Here is a 17,211-nt window from a genome sequence, read left to right on the forward strand (position 1 = left end):
TCACCCTTTCAAAAATTAATAAGCCATCAGGAAAAACATATCCAGTGTGTTGAGAGGTTGAGGGAACTGGGGTTGTTTAGCCTGGAGGAGGTTGAGGGGAGACCTTATTACCCTCTGCAACTGCCTAAAAGGAGGCTGTAGTGAGGTGTGGGTTGGTCTCTGCTCCCAAGTCACCAGTGATGGGACGAGAGGAAACAAGCTGTGTCAGGGGAGGCTTAGATTGGAAGTTAGGGAATGTGTCTTCACCAAAAGGTTGTCAAGCATTGGCACAGGCTGCCCAGAGAGGTGGGGGAGTCACCATCCCTGGGGGGGTTCAGAAAAACATGTAGATGTGACACTTCAGGGCACGGTTTAGAAGACATGGTAGCGTTGGGTTGATGGTTGAACTTGATGATCCTAGAGGTCTTTTCCAACCTTAATGATTCTGTGTTACCTGCCTTTCAAGGAACTTGAGATGCCTACATTTCAAAGAACTGCATCGCTTACCTTGCCAGAAGCACCATCAGTTACATACTTATCTTAGATTACTTATTTATTTTCCAATTTTAATAAGATGCTACATTGTTTTTTCTGTACCTTGTAATCCCTGCAGTGACTTTGCCTTTCTCCTGCAGGCTTCTTTAAGGCTGTGGACCACGCTTCTCTCTAAAGCACCTTAAAGCACAAAAAGATTAACAAATTGTTCCTCTGCAATTAGTTAATAACTTTATTGCGCTGAGACATGGCTGTGAATTAAACCTGTGAATTGTTTCTTTGATACTTCCACTAGAACACAAATTTTAGCATGGTGGGGTCAAAGTGTTTATTATCTACCTTTCCTAATGAAATCAGCAGAGACAGAAGCTTCAAATCCTGCATGCCAAACCCCTACAGCTTGCACACCCTAATACAATCCCTCACATTCAAAAGGCTATTGCCCTTTCTTGTGGGATGCAATTAGGAAGGAAATAACATGTCCTGAAATGGGAAAGGTAGAGCAAGATTTCAAAAACAACAAACCCAAAACAAACAAACAAAACCCCCCAAAAAAACCAAAACCACCAAACAAAAAACCCCCACACAAACAGGATGAATAGCCACTACATCATCATTTTCACTGTACCCACAACCTCAACATCTAAGTACAATCCGAAAAATGTAATGGGTATTTTCTTAGAAGTCTGTGTTCTAGACATTATCAAACAACACAAGTAAACAGACACTTGAAACAGTTCTTTGCAGCATATTTTTCAGTTTTATTTATAAAACCAGAAGCTCCTTTGAAGTGTACAGTTAAAATCACAACTGTAAATTCAACAACAGCTGAATATTATTTCAATAAAATAGTCCTATCAACTGATGTAAAAATTCATTTGCGTGTGATTTAAAACTCGATTCAGCTGGAAGATAAACTTACCAATACATTACTCATTCCGCAAATATTTATCACACACTGTAAAAATACACTGCGGTCCCTCCTGTTCATAGCAATGCCATGAAAATATTCTCACATCAGCTCATTTTTAGAAACATAATTCCATATTTATGAATACAACAAAAAAAAAATTGCCAGTGAAATCCACCAAGGGTTTACAAACTGCCAACACCCCCACAGGGGGCAGTAACTGTATGATTACTGTACTTGCATGTTTTCCCTTTGATAACCAAAAAAGTGACATTCCAGGCAGCTCTAAACTGTCTACAACATTTTAATTATGCCAGGTGAAACAAAGTCACATAAACAAAGTAGCATGTGCAAATCTGGCTGCAATATTTACTCCACTTGTCTTTCAGATCAGACCTGGATCTCACTTCGACTACTCCAGCAAACTACAAAGACTTAAAGATTAATATAAGCCAAAATAAAAACTACCACTTCCTGAAAACTTACAGAAACGAGGTCCTCCCCAAAAGGCTTGATAAGGCATTTGATTGCGAGATATTGTGGTTCTAGTGGGGTAAAGAGTAGCTTGGGAAACAGCTTTTTGTCCTAAACTTGGTTTTGCAGGCAAGAGCATTTACGTTTCTGGGCGATTTAGTTTCAGTGTCACACATGGCACTGATTCTTCCCTTCGTTCCTCTTATGTTCTTCTCCTATACCGTATTTTTGTCCATAACCCAGGACTAGCGTAGCCCCAAACAAGAAATCTTGCACCTAAGATTTAGCCAGGATTACAAACTTTGAATTCAAGCTCCTTGGCACATACACCTTCATGATAATACTGCCTTAGGGTATGGTGTTGACAGCACTACAAGAATTGTCTAGGATTTCTGTTACTATACGATCCTACTGGGCACAAATTCATAGGAGTGGTGGTACAAGAAAGGTTAACTTCTCCAAACAAGAAACACACTTGATATGATCAAGTTTCTACGTACAGGTCAGAATCTTGACCACTTGTAGCAAAACCAGCACAGGACAGAGTGAGTGAAGATCCCCAAACTGTACTCCTGGATTTGGTATGAACTGGGGGGTATGCATCTGTGCAAGTCCTTTGTATGTCTGCCTCTTTTTATACAACTGGGATAATGACAGTCATCTTTTTGACATGTTTCCAGACCTATGGATGAAAAGCATTATTCAATCATTAGGTACATGTTACCATTCTCCTAATCAAAGTCCCACTGTTTTATAAAATGGACGACACATATGCCTGCTAAGACATGGAAAACCATCTCATTTTCCTACTCAGGAAATAAACAGTGTAAATAACATACAACAAAAGAGCCGATTATCTAAACTTTCCTCCTGGCTTACACTTCTACATGATTTTGAAGGAGACAGCTGTCCTTACCTGGAGTATTTGGACTAATCTATTTCACTAAGTCTCAAATACACTAACGCAGTCATTTTAATTTAAGCACAGCTAACTAGAATAGATTCTAGCACATCGGTCTAATCAACAGTTTAGTTAGTTATGAAGCTTCCCAGTTAAGAAAAGAACCTATACACAAAGCATCTTATTACATGTTTTAGAGCAAATATTTTGGGCAGTGTGGTTATAAAGCAGAATACCGTATTTGGAAAGTGCTGGGAAAAGACCAGGACAGGTATAAGGTATTGCCCACATTCTCCTACTCGAGTACATAACTCGATGCATGTAAACACCTATTGAAGCCTCTTAAAATAAGAGGCATTTAAAGTTCGAACACAAAAAGTATCAAGGATGTGTGGACCTCTGCTGATTTACAACACTTAAGAAAAAAACAAGTTCAAGCTGAGAAGACTGAAAGACAAATAAAGAAATGCAACTCAAGAATAAATAGAAAGCAATAGCTATAAACAGAGCAGACAAGCATACCGTATAAAAAAACCCACAGAGTCAAATTAGCCTTGAAAACTTTCCTTGACACAAGCCGTAATGACAAAGATTGTCACTGAATTGATTTTAAAAAGGAACAAAAACCTTTAGATAAATATAGTTTTCCTTCAATGACCTGCAGATAGCAGTATTTTTAACTTACTCATCAACTTGAAGCTTACTATTCAAAGAAACTGAAAAAGTGAAAATCCTTCACATAGCAGAAAAAGGAAGAGTTACACAGAACAAAAGGGTGAATAACAGGTTACATTCTAAAACTCTGTGTTGAGAAGGCTGAGGTGATTAATAACACCACAAGGAAAAATCTGATTACGTCCAGCTTTTGATAAACAAAGGGGAAGGCAGACAAAATTTGCTAGGTTTTAGTGAAGTGTGTCCTGTTTGAAGAGCACTTTGATACATTCAGCTTTAAGCTAGAAGTATTAAGATGAGAACAAATCCTTGTGCATACTGAAAGAGAAAGTGGTTACCACTTTCTGAGCAACAAACTCGCACTATGCACACACTCATTTTTCATCCACAGATTTCAACAGCCAGAGGCTCCATTATAAAGAAAGAGGTTAAAACTTGTACAGGAAGTCAACAGTGCTGAGAAATAATGAATATTTGATTTGATGTTCAGGTTTGGCTCTACAATGTGACTTTTCAAGAAAGCAGAAGAAATGAAGCTCAATCTCTTTTTGTTTTTGGCATCACTACAACAAAAACAAAAACAAAACAGGGAAATGGCTCAAAGTTTCCTATTTGTTATGTCTGGATTCAACATAGCTAACTACTCTAATAGAACAAGAAAAAAATTAAGACAAATCCGCCTTCCAGAGTGCTAGCAACATAAGCTAAAAGATCACATGTAGCTACTTGAATTGATAACTAGGCCAAAGCGCCTTGATAGAGGCGGTTTACCACGTCTTTTCCTAAAAAGCAGATCCTGTATAAGAAAATAACTCCTAAATCGTTACTTTTTTTGGATTGCTATTTATAATTTAGTCTCCGATGGATTTGCAAACCAATTACCCTCAATTAATTTTAAACACCTATCTTGAGAAACACAGCTTTAAAATCAAAAGCTATAAAGCAACTTGGTTCCAAAACACAAAAAACCATATGGAATAGCTTTGCTTCTTTCTACTTCAGTTTATTTTTTGATGGGCACAAGCTGGTGAAAAGCATTTTGATGCAGAGTAACTTGGCCAGTTTTCAGCTGCTCATTAAAAAGCCTACTGGCTTCTTGAACCAGCTACAGTGATTTTAGAGCCTCCGAATATTAGGATCTTCAGTTTAGGCCTTTAAATATTGAACAAACAAAAATGAAGAGCACTCCATTGTACCTTGGTTTCAATGCCGGTTTCAACACATCTACCTTACTTGGAGAGTAACATGCCCTGATCTGTTAGGTTCCCCAGTGTAGGTTCTTAACCACCACATCTTTTCAGACTCTTACTTGCCAGCTTCAAACAAACAAAAAATTCCTAAACAAAAAACACCTTTGTATTTTGCTCATCATTGAGCAAAAGTTGGACAACCCATTCTGTGTCAAGTCTGTGAGGTCAGGAAGGGAAACAGCCTCCCAGTGAGAGATTGCCTTCAAAGTCATGCTAGGAGCGGAGGGGTAATGGAGGAAGATTTAGTTTCACATGTGCGACTGCTCATGTTGCGAGGAGATAGCTGGATAGGTTCACCGCTAGTATGTAGCAAAGCCAGAGGAAAAGAGAATGGGAATTACACCAAGCGGTTTTACTGACACAAGTGCTGCTGTCTTCAGCGTTGCGGGAGCGGAGGCGATTTCCCCTTGCTTTCCATATGGTGATCAGGCATTACAGCCTCACAACTCGTTTCCCTGATGTCACATGTAACACAGCCCTTTAAAAAGGAACAAGAACATAGTAATTTAAATTCTTGTTTCTATGAGTATATTTCGAAGAGTCAAATCCTGACAGAATGACACGTTGCAATCTCTTGAAACCTCTCACCAATGGGCTGAAATCTCTTTAAAAGCAGAGATTATACAGATATCTTATTTTCAGAAGCAGGCCCTTGCACCTCCAACTTATCTTGTCTCAGAAATGAATTCTTTGGTTAGTGGAACATAGAGTTTTAGCTTCAAGAAAAAAGGCACGTGACTTCCTTGAATTTGAAGGTCTTATCCTTCAGCTTTATTATCAAGCTGCTCGTTAAGGATTTGGACTGCAGGCCGAACAGCAACAATACCAACCAACAAAAAGAGGCTGAAACACCCGAGCGTGTTGACAGACCACAGTTTTCTGGTTCTTGAGAAACAGCACAATATTGAAATGAGATATTAAAAGAGAAATCCTGCGTTTCTTTCTACTGTCAGAAGCCTGGTCACATTCGCTAAATGACAATCTGTGTTGGAAACGTGGCCTGCTGCTTAGGGACAGTTTTAGCAGCTTAGATATCAATTATGTGTACTTGCATACTGATACATCTAATAACATTTAATATGCAAACATTCAACCAAACTTTCTGCAAGACCACTGAACATCATTTTGCTATCTGAATCAAACACGTGGTCCTAACCACAACAGGACATACACGATTTTTATCGGCAAGGTATTAGGAAAACAAAGACTATTTTTCTGGTCTTGTTCCAGAGCCAAGGACATATATTTCTCAGTTTTTCTGCTCTAAGAATGAATATCACAGCTTGGAACGCCACGTTTGAAACTACTAGCACATAGACCATGCAGTGCTGTAACAGACATTAAATTTTTCTGCTGCACGAGTACATGAATGCAGCCCATTCTGCTTTGAAGTTTTCTGCACAACTCATCACTGGAGCTCTAGATCTTTGTGGGACCAGTTCTGCCTTGCTCTTTTCTTCTCCGTAGCACCTGGGAGCACTTTATACTGATCAGGACATTCTCTTACACATACTAATATGAATCAGAAGTAGCTTGCCAGAGTGCCCAAGAGTTACACCAGATAATCAAGCCTAAGATACCAAAATTGTTAAACAATTAATCTACTTACAAAAAGCCAGCTGATTTTGTGTTTCTTACTATATGCCTGAGCCTCTTCTGAGATTATGAGCGTTTTTCAGCTTGCTGAACACACTTGCTCTAATCCTCACTAACATTCCAGTGTTACATGCTATTCAATCATAGCAGCAATCAACTTTATAAGAAAAAGAGCAAAAGACCCAATGCCAACAGAAAAAACATCACTAAGTATGGACTCTTCTGTGAGACCGTGATACTATTCCCATTCATCCAACAGCGTGACTGAAGGAACTTTGCTACAGGTGGTTCCTACACAGAATTTGTATATCTTGGGGGGGAACACACAAAAAAACAACCAACCAAAAAAAAAAACCCAACCACCCCAAAATGCCCCCCCAAAATCCCCAAAACCAATGGAAAGACCTGTTTTTCAGCATTTCTCATCTGGCTAGTGTGCTCAAGCTCATTTCCTTCTTATATTTACAAGTAATAACCATCAGTGACCTCTGGCACTGCCTCCAGCTAGCCAAGGCATGAATAAACAGCTGATTCCTTTCAAAACTCCTTACCTGGCTGCTGATTTGCAGTGGGACAGTCTGGGTCCGGATCCACGTATGCACCTCTGCAAGCTCCTTCTTTTGTCCATCTGTAAACCAAGGCTGCTGCTTTTGCATGACTGCCAGCTTCTCCAGATCCTCCTTTAGAACTTCCTCTTTAACTCTGCAGGTAACAGACACCTGTGAACACAGCTGTACTACACGAAGCAAGGCAGGCACTGACTTTAATCACATTGGGAGAGTCTCTTCCCCAGTATCTATGGCTGAAGTCTGGAAAGCATCAGCCATTGAAAAGAAACTGTGCTTTGTTATAACTTACTTGTTTTGTATGGTTTCTTTCAACCCTGGTCTGTCAGGTTTTTTTGTTGTTGTTGTTTTTGGGAGTTTGGTGTAGGGTTTTTTGGTTTTATTAATTTGTGTGGGTTTTTTTAAATGTGGAATCTCATTACAAATTATGGCTAAGCTAATTGCAAGCAACTTGCAGATAACATGTATTTTTACCCCTTTATGCATTTGAAGTACAGGACAATTACCAATCCCCATAACGCTTCAGCAAAAAGGTTGCATGTTACCATATTTGAACTGATGGGAAAAATGGGGAAAAAATCAAAAGGAAATAACCAGGGCATAAAATGCAAAACCAGTAAATTAATACACCTGCTTGGAGTTTCATTAGTATGTGCACTGTTTCCATGGTCTCATTTTTAATTCTACAGTTCTATGCACAAATCCAAACCACACGGCAGAAATTGTGGATGTTTTCCAACCTGTTAGGCATTTGGTAAGTCATTAGAACTCGCTCAGGTGTGTGATCCATCATCACCCAGGCTGACTCATGTTTGGATTTATGAGCTGTCCCTTTTCCTTCTGCTTTGGAAGCTTCAGAAGAATCATTACTGGCAAAATACTTGCTGCTTTTGCCACTACCTGCTGAGAATTACCAGGGAAAAAAAGAAATTAATGCAGATGCCTGAGAAATCCTAACAATTCAGCACAAAAAGTTAAAGAACACCAGTGTATTCTTGCAAGCTAGTTCTGCAATACAAACACAGGTGCTCCCAGAGGACTGCTCTAGCAAGTGATTACTACCCGTTGAGAATTCGAAAATAAAGTGCATTCTATTAAGTTACTCAAGATCTCCAAAGCTGTGTTTATTCTTCTCAAAATTAATTGGCTCAGCTTCTTTGCTTCTGTTTCAAGAGGTTCTGCTCTAGGCAGATTTACCTTTACTCAAACAAGACGTAAGCCAGTATATCTAATGCAGAGAAAAGTGATAATGAGCAAGATGAAAGTGTGACTTGCAGGTTAAAGAAACAGCTTCTCAGATTCCCATTTCCAGCTACAGTGACTGAAACAAACGGCCTCACACGCTGAAAGTCAGTGAAAAGTAAAGACTACAGATCCTCTTACTGGGATTTCCCATTTCCATTACAATATCTTGTTATGAATTACCAACATGTTAGCAAGCCATCTAGCACCAAAGCACCAAACATCCAAATCTCCAACTTCCCTACCTGTGCTACAACCAGAAGTCCCACTGGAGCCAGAGCCTAAAGAACCAGATAAAGCTGATCCACTGCCTGATGCTGCTGAACCTGTACCTGACTGGGAGTCCTTGTAAAGCAAGCGGCCAGTAAGTTCGCTAGAAGCACAGTGGCTGGCACTGTTACCACTATCTTCTGGATCATTGTCCTGGAGACAAAAATCAAAACAAACACATCCATGGAAGTTACATTTAAGTTTGAAAAAGGAGGCTCGTGCATTTACTGAACTGGTCACATGTCGACTAAGTTCATTTCAATAGGTTTGGAGTTTCTAGCTCTGAAAATGAATGGCAGTCTAGAAGTCAGGATAATGCTCTTCATGGGTGAAATCAACAAGCGTCTAGAGTCTACTGGTGTCTGCTGTAGATCCTTCCCCACTGGGTCAAGATATTGTACTGTTGCATTAAGTTAATATTTTCTGCTGACAAGAGAGCGGGAGTCAGTTCCCTTCACGTCCTGTTAGATGGCATAAAGCAGCCACACACATCAAGCAATGGTGCACTACAGGGAAAATGAGAGCGTCTTCCCCTGATTCACTATGTCAAGCTCACCGCTCCAGCAGCTACAGGTACACCAACTCCCCTTTCAGGACCCTACCCTGCAGTTTCAGCTGATCCAGCCTTTCCAGCCCAATCTGGATTCAGGAGCCAACATTTTTTTCCTTGCCTGCAGAGCTCAGATTCCTGCCTCTGAGTTTACCGCGGAAGTTGGAGAGGCCTTTTCTATGCCCACGTATGGAAACCGACCCACACGGATCCCTGTTCTTCGTTCATTAGCTGCATCCCTGGGAGACAGAGGGAGTAATTAGAAGCGTATCTTCCCTTTGTTTTGGTTCTCCACAGAGACTGTGGGACTGGGTGAAAAGGATGCGAACTGCGCAGCACTAGCCAAGTTCCACATGCATAAAAAAGCCCCAAACCCCAAATTCCTGACGACAATTTAACTGAAAAGGCTACTGCCAAAATGCTGAGCAAAAGCAGCTTGTGGCAGCCTAGACCAGAAGGTCTCACATTTCTGTCATTTGCTAAGTGCCAACACTGTGCTGTTACAACTTCCCCTGGATGCCAGTATAAACAGCTTTCTCTGCCTCCTGTGCTCTTTGTGCCCTGCACTCCACACAGCAGAGCCACTGGAAAAAGCAGCTAACAGAAGCTGGTGACCCTCAAACACAGATCATCATCGCTGGTTTTGGTAACTGAACACCATCAAAAAGTCAGAATTTCTCCTCTACATTAAAAATTGGTGTTACTTACACATTTAGCTTCTGCATGTGCTTTAACATCAGTACTAATGGAAAGCTCCATAGGTTTTGGCAGCTCTTCTTGAAGCAAATTCAGCTGAAGTGGGGAACTGCTCCGTGAGCTACTCAGCAGTAGGGCCTGGTCATGCTGGCCCTCTTGCTGGTCCTCCATGGATGTGGCAGAAGAGGTGGGAAAGGGCTGATCCACAGAGTGCAGTGCTACTGGTGATGGAGCAGAAGAAGGTGGGGCTGGAGGTAGTGTAACGCACGGATATGAAGATGGGGGATAAACATACTGAGGGCTAGGAAAAAAGACACATTGAGGCATCTGAGCATACATGGGGAAACTCTGAAAAAATACAGCCATAAATGCGCCTGTGTTTGGGGGATAAAGTGTTGGGCATGATGGTACTTCACAGCATAGTTGTGACGATGACATGGAACCAGGTTTTAACGAGTGAAGGGCAACCTCCTCTCCTACAGGAGAGGCTGGAAAACTAGATGACGGTGGACCTGAATAGACAGGAAGTCCCAAAGGAGGAAGGACATTCATACTGGAGGAGCTCAGACAGGACAATTCTGAGGGAGAGAATGACTGTTTCTGAATTGTTCTCTTCTCACATGGAAGATCATTTCTATTTTTACTAGAAGAGTGGATATTTGAAGACTGTCTCTGAGGTTTCTGGCGCTTGAATTTTCCACGTTTGCCTTTTTTACAGCTGGCTGGGCTCATCTGCTTTGAAAGAGAATCTCCTAAGAAGGAAGAAAAATAGACACATTCACTGAAATGACAGATCTAGGGGAAAGAAAAAATAAGAAAAAGAAAAAAAAGAGAAAAACATCCAGATAATTGAGTGTGGCTTATTTGCAGAGCTGACTTTCCTCTCCATAATTCTTCCATACACTACAGTGACATATTGCTGACATATCTATGATATTTCCCTTCATGTCATCAATTTTCTTACCAACCATTTTGGCTTATCCCAGTCAGATCTTTTATGTTTCTTCAAGGGGAGGCAATAAAATACTTGGGATTTGCAGGGTTTATTGCAATAATTATCTGCTTTGTGAAAAGTCTAAGACTGCAACATCCAAGATAGAGCGGACCTTCTGTGTGGGCAATGCTGTTGTCAGGCCTTGGCAGCTCAAAGGAAGTACTCTCTTTACAGCCTTAAGAAGATACTCGCTAAATCACACAAAGGAAAACCAGACTCCACTGATAGGTTGGTCTTTGTAATACAGTCATCCAGCAAGTCTTTATCTCTCACCTTTGCCACAGGAATGTCCGTTGTTACTTCTGCTCCCCTGTTGAAGGTAAGACCTAAATGGAGAGAGCAAGATCCTCTGGCGGAACTTGTCAACGTAGTTCTGCTCCTCCTTTTGAGTGTGGGCTGACAATGTCTCTTTTGTTAGCCCAACTGGCTTTAAGTCCTCAGGTACCATAGCAAGACTCTGAGCATTCACAGGAGGCAGCTCGATTTGTTCACTTCCAACAGTAGCATCCTCCATTGTAGTCACTTCTTTGAAGAGGGAAGAAAACAAATCACTCACTCTTTGCTCTGGCCCTCTGGTGTGAGCTCCCACAACACCCAGAGGTTTACACAGAAAACCATCTTGTCTGAGCTACCGAGCAGATACAGGCTGCAGAGGCGGGGGGAGGAAACACCCTTTACACGCAAATATAGTTACATTAACATCAACTGAGCAAATAACTTTGCATGGTCTGGAAAACGTCAAATTCACTTTGAAGTTACAGAGGCACTTCTTTCTTCATACTTTCTTAGTACGATAGCAGTTAAATACTAATTTTTATGCTTATTTCTGCATTAAAATGAAGTAACACTGACCCATTAGTCATTTTTATTTTAATCCTCAATGCCCAAAAGCACATTGTGTTTGAGATATATGTGATGAGTGGAAAGGAAATAGTGCACTCTGTTAAAACTAGGTTTTATTAAAATACTGTAAAAATTTCCAGGCTCAAGTTTTCTTCACAGTGTCCCTAGAAATACCTTAAATATATTTCAGAGCTCATATTCACAAGAACATATCGCAAATGGACAAAAGGTTCTCACTGTGTACTTCAGTCTGGAAACCTTGTATAAATTTAAAAATTGGTGAGTCAAGACAGTGTTTTGCGAGCATGAATAGTACCTGATTCAGGGTGTGGGACATGCACTATAGTGCTGCTGTAACTGCACTGGCTGGTGACAGACACCACACTTGGAGCCTTGTTGGACAGGGTCAGGTCTGCCAGAGGGGCTCCCACCATGCCTGCAGTTGTCTGGTCTATCAGTGTCTCTTCCCGATCAGCAGATAGTGGAGTTTGGGAATTAAGTCCTGAAAGGATAGCAGTAACTATTGGTAAGTGACAAAGTTTCTACGTGGAATTTCATTCCAAGCACTATGCTCCCAATTCATCGAGTCTGACTGGTTCAGAAACAACCAGTAACTATGCAGACTATCAAATAAGACAGTCTTATATACAAATAAATGTAACATTCATACGGCAGTGCAACGTCAGCATGTACTAAACATGGCATAAAATGAGTAAGCAACAGAATGTTCATTTAGCAACAACAAACGATAGTTCTTTTGATGCATTCTACATTAAATCACTTAATATTGTAGCTTATGCTTACTTGTGAGATCTAGACAATGCAAGTAAATATTTACCAACTAACCGAAATATTGTGCTGTTAGTGTGATAACAATTTAAAAAGTGCACATAAACCTTGGAACATACAACAGTAAAAAAATAATCAGTTGTTGTGGTTCTATTATGATCATGAGTATACTTTGTGTTACCTTGCAATGCCTCGACTTCCTGCTGACTTTGCTGGACTTGCTTGTCATCTTCTGAAGATGACGATGATGTATTTGCAGAAGATTTACACTTCCTTTTCAATGCTGGAATATTGCAGCTCTCTAGATATCTGAAATAAAAGCATATCACAGGAAGCTCCCCCTACTTTGCGTTTTTTTTTCTCCATTTGGAGAGACAAATATTTGAACAATCCAAACTGGAGATCCAGGGGCGTTAACTAGTATTTTAAATTCACTGCAGGAAGCTCTGATCACATATCTGTATTCCAAGGAGTATTCTAAATAAAATGGATCAATTACTCTTTAAAAAAAAGAAAAAAAAGAAAGAAAAAAGACATTACCCACTGGCTTAAAAAACAGTGACTTTTTACAAATTATATCAACTTTCTGTTTTATATGGATGTTGACAAAGCATGTATTGAGAAGACACTGACGTATTATGCCTGTCAACATTCTCTTAAAACTCCTATTGAACCAATGGTAAAACTAGCAGTAGACAAACCTCAATAGTTGCAAACAGAATCTTGGGCCCTAAATTCTTCATTACCATGTAATTCACATTGACCGAGCACTGGGATGGATTGCCCAGATTTATCTCAACTCAAACTCCAGACAGTTTAGACCAATGCATGCTGCTTGGATATTTACCTTCCACTAATTAATCTTAAACTTGCATCACTGAAATCGTTTCATAGTTTATTACCTGATAATACTATGAACACAATTAATCTGCTGATAGGAAGGAACACGCGGAGTCTTCTTTGACTCATCATAAAATGCGTTGCCTGGTTCTTCTGTGCTATCGCTTCTCAATGTCTGAAGAAAACAGGAAGCAGGGTGCCTCTTCCCTAGAAAAGAAGAAATCCTCAAAGACTACTCAAAAAGGCATCTAAACACTACCCCCACCAAGACACACACACACTCTTATAGACTGGGATACATATATCATACAGGGCTATATGGCCTATGACAGCACAGCTCTCATTACTGCGTTATTCTGGTTATTCTGCATTTTCATCTCGATTCACGTTTCAAGGCAGGGGAGGGAGAAGGGGAAGGAATGCCTAAAAATAAAAAACCACACACACCACCGTAACCATCCACTCAGAAAAACTAGTAAACACACAGAAAACAGCACAGACAAAAGATCTTGTATTTAAATTGTAAACAAGGCTGCAATTAATATTACTCTTCTCTCAATTTATACATCACAGAATTGAACATGTTATTTATCAGTAGTTTACAGCTTTTTATAGCATAGATACACTGGTCAGAGTACTAGTGACAGTGCAAGTCCTCTTAGCTGCAAGGCTAGGAGTTAAATACAATTTTTGTAGAGAGTATCACAGACCAAAATGTTTTAGTACTGATTCCTATGACGTTTGAGGAAGCATCCAGTTTTCTCCATGTATTTGTGCATATTAAGCAATCAGTAACTAAACCACTACTTCAGTGGGAAGTGGGGCAGAGTTTTCCAACCTATGGATTGATTCTGAGAGTCCACGTGAAGTAACTAAGGGAAACTTCCATAGTAGACTTATACTTGCTCCAAGCAAGTCTGCATTTTCACTAGAAAATGTTAAAATCAAAAAAGGTAAAAGTCTATTAACCTGGAAAGAGACAGATATGTTTCTCCATGTCTCAGGGAGCAGTCAAAAAGTTATTGTATCTGCTGAGGGGTTTTTTTTGGGTGGGTTTTAGGTTTTTTCTTTGGTTGTTTTTTGATTGTTTAAAAGAAAAACAAACCAAAACACTTCACACATTTAAGTCATGCTAAAATGCTCTCTTAAGTTCTTCAGCATAACACAACTGAGGGCTATAGATGTACAGGCGTTCATGTTACCTTAGGGATCATAATTACCTTAACTTACCTCCTAGCATTTCCGAGCTCACAGCCTGTTCACTTCCATTCTGTGCCTTGCTCCTTGATGCAATATACAGCTGCTGCCCCAGATTCTTTATTCTGTTGACATCTACACAAACTTGTTGCCATGTCATCTTGAGATACGTGAAAATGTGAAGTCAGGATAAAATGAATAAAAAGAAGCCATAGGAGACCATTAAGATAGGCTTGGTTTCTTGTATTCTCCAAACTGAAGGGGAGTAGACTGTCAGCCTAAGCCTGGTATCTACTGGTATTTGTAAATGTAATGAATCTAAATCCATCAATTAATAAATAATTAACTATGATAAAGCTCAAACAGCCTCAGCATTTGAATGTTTTAATACTGATGCAAGCCTTGAGAGTGGGAATAAGCTGATGACTTACCCAGGAGCCTCAGAGGGAAATTAGGTAAATGCAATGCTTGTTTTAGGACAGCACTGTTTCCGCTCTCTTCTATAGCGGTCTACACTGTACCTCTAGTGCCCTTTTTAAAACAGAACAGAAAATCCCAAGCCAACAGAAACCCCTCCATATGCATCAATCCTCTTTCTGGTTGCATCATTCTTCCACTTTTTCCTCCGAGTCCACTGGTTCTTTGAGAAGGCTGATCTTAAGCAAGTCTTCAATTTACTTCAGTGAACTACCGTAGTAGTTATCTGCTCATTTTACCCAGCAAAATTAAGAGCAAAAACCAAAAGCCAGCATTCTGCAACTGACCACTTTAAGTACATTTAGCTTGAACATAGCTGTATCTTCCCACTTCAGTAAAATTCACGATGAGTAGTGCATATGTACACAGTAAAAGTTTCTATTTTTGAAACTGTATTTTTGCTATTCTGCAGGCAGTCCCACATTTATAGACTTACTGGTTCCTGTATGTCCTCTGTACAATTCCCATTTGAGTCACTTGAAGATGCTATACTGATATAGTGCTCATAAGAGCCATTGCTTCCAAGGCTTCCATAACCACTGGAAACGTTGCTGTGAACTGGCTGTATGAGGGGGGAAGGAAAAAAGTGATTAAAGGAAAAAAAAAAGTGATTAAAAAAGTCATCCCCTTGGAGAACAAAAAGAAGGGAACAACATACTTTGCAACACACAAAACAAATAAAGTGAAAAGTCAATATTGCTCTGGGCTCCACCGCTTGCTTGAGCAAAATTCTCTATCATGCTTAAAGCTGGTTCAGGATGCAGATTTATCTTTCAACATGAAGACTTGGCAAATATGTCAAACAAAATATTTTTTTTTTTTTCTAATCGGGTGGGCTATGCAGAGCCATATTTTTAATGCTTACACAAGCCTGTCTCCACTTAGAACTTTCCTTTCAGGCCTTTTAAAAGATCATCCCCAAAGCAGCCTGCTAAACAGACCCAGGTTCCTTTATCCTCTCGTTCACAAGGCCAGCCAGTGTTTTGAAATTCTTTCATTGTTTTTACCTGCAGAAGCAGCTTGTAAATTTGTCCTTGCAATTCTCTTATCTCCTTCTCAACACTGCTCATTTCTTTACTTCTTGCAGCAAAGACATCTTCATTCAGAGGGCTTCTGGAGAGAGCCAATGAAATTTCACTATTAATTTTAATTTGATGAAGAAAAAGGTAGCTATAAACAGAGAGTTAGAATAGATTCCTTTTTTTTATCATCATTATTTTATTTCGACTGTTTCGCTGAATCAACACAACAGGATGTCATCTGTTCCACTAGCAGCTCTGCTGGGGTAGCGGGGCAGTGCTACGAGAGCAGTGCTTCATGTGAAGCCCCAGGGAAGTCAGTACATCAGCACAGTGACAGGAGTTAAGGCTGACAAGCATCTACCCCTCCGCCTCCTTCACTCAGAAGACAAACTCACACCCCATAAAATCTCGAGTGAAAGATCACTTTGAAAAGTCAAAAGGCCATCCCAAAAAGCCATTTCCTAGAAAAGAAAGCAGATAAGAGGAAGGCAGACAGTCATATTTCCAAATATCTTGGAAACTAAGTAAAAAATACCTGAAAAGTTAACTTGCACATTCAATATAAATTACATTTTTAAAAGAGGTTACCTTGGTAAATATTTAGATTCTGTATCAAGTGAATGTTCAGAAGAAAACAAGCCAGAAGATGATTTTAGCTGCATGTCTGTCAATTAATGGGTTTTTTTGGTAAGCCAGTCATGAATGAATGTCAACTTATTATTTGTTAAAGCGATATACTTTTTTATGTTCCTTTTTAGTTTACTCGGCTTGCCTAAAACTGGTATTTTGATTTAGACACGTCCATTGTAACAGTATTTGGACATCAACCATGTGCAAAAACATATGCTAAAAAAAAAAGTTGGCTTTGCCTTTTACTTCAAAGTAATTTACTTATTTTCACACTTTATAAACAAGACTAATGCTGGTCTGAAGGAATGGGCTGCAAGACAGATGCTAGGTAGCTGTCACAGACTGCAGGAGCAACATTATGTCTCTAGTTCAGTACTGAGACTGTTTTATTTTGCAGGGTGTTCAGTGAAAAAGCACTTCAACAAATCAATTCTACAACTGACTTACGTCCGGACTTTGTGTCGGCCAATGATGAACACTACTTTCCTGCTCCAAGGATTCACAAAACTGGACCAGCTGGTATCCAGTATGACATAATCCCCATTTTGAGTACAAAATCTAATAGGTAAATGTTCAAAAGGGGGTTGACCAGCAAATTTCAGGACTGAAAAAAAGAAAGAAACAATCAAGAAACAAGGCTTAGTTTATATTATGACACAGTAGCACAAGCACAAACAGAAATGACTGGGTCCTTTAAAGCTTTAGGTTTGAATTTGCTTTTATCTCAAACTGGTTGCTTTAGTTAATTTACTTTTTTCTAGTCTGTAGATCAGTCACATGCCAAGCAATATGATAGTGAAAGATTTTGAAAACCA

The 17,211-nt window shown here is 39.8% G+C and overlaps 1 protein-coding gene across 11 annotated transcripts in view; it reads right to left on the reverse strand.

Annotated features, from left to right (window-relative positions):
• Positions 1–17,211, reverse strand: part of PER3 (period circadian regulator 3) — a 44,466-nt gene that overhangs the window by 18,743 nt on the left and 8,512 nt on the right. For 4 of the 11 annotated variants that reach the window (XM_064470422.1, XM_064470428.1, XM_064470430.1 and 1 more), the window contains 13 exons: positions 16,844–17,000; positions 15,752–15,857; positions 15,181–15,306; positions 14,301–14,427; positions 13,133–13,277; positions 12,412–12,539; positions 11,758–11,943; positions 10,872–11,123; positions 9,617–10,356; positions 8,334–8,511; positions 7,587–7,749; positions 6,832–6,982; positions 1,218–5,162 (listed from right to left, as the gene is read on the reverse strand). In XM_064470422.1, the coding sequence (XP_064326492.1) occupies positions 5,061–5,162; positions 6,832–6,982; positions 7,587–7,749; positions 8,334–8,511; positions 9,617–10,356; positions 10,872–11,123; positions 11,758–11,943; positions 12,412–12,539; positions 13,133–13,277; positions 14,301–14,427; positions 15,181–15,306; positions 15,752–15,857; positions 16,844–17,000 (2,561 nt within the window). In that variant the 3' untranslated portion in view covers positions 1,218–5,060. Of the gene's footprint in view, positions 1–1,217; positions 5,163–6,831; positions 6,983–7,586; positions 7,750–8,333; positions 8,512–8,960; positions 9,148–9,616; positions 10,357–10,871; positions 11,124–11,757; positions 11,944–12,411; positions 12,540–13,132; positions 13,278–14,300; positions 14,428–15,180; positions 15,307–15,751; positions 15,858–16,843; positions 17,001–17,211 lie in introns of those variants that run through there. The other 7 variants (XM_064470423.1, XM_064470425.1, XM_064470424.1 and 4 more) reach the window with 7 other exon arrangements.

This window comes from Phalacrocorax carbo, chromosome 20, assembly GCF_963921805.1.
Source record: "Phalacrocorax carbo chromosome 20, bPhaCar2.1, whole genome shotgun sequence".
Taxonomy (NCBI): domain Eukaryota; kingdom Metazoa; phylum Chordata; class Aves; order Suliformes; family Phalacrocoracidae; genus Phalacrocorax; species Phalacrocorax carbo.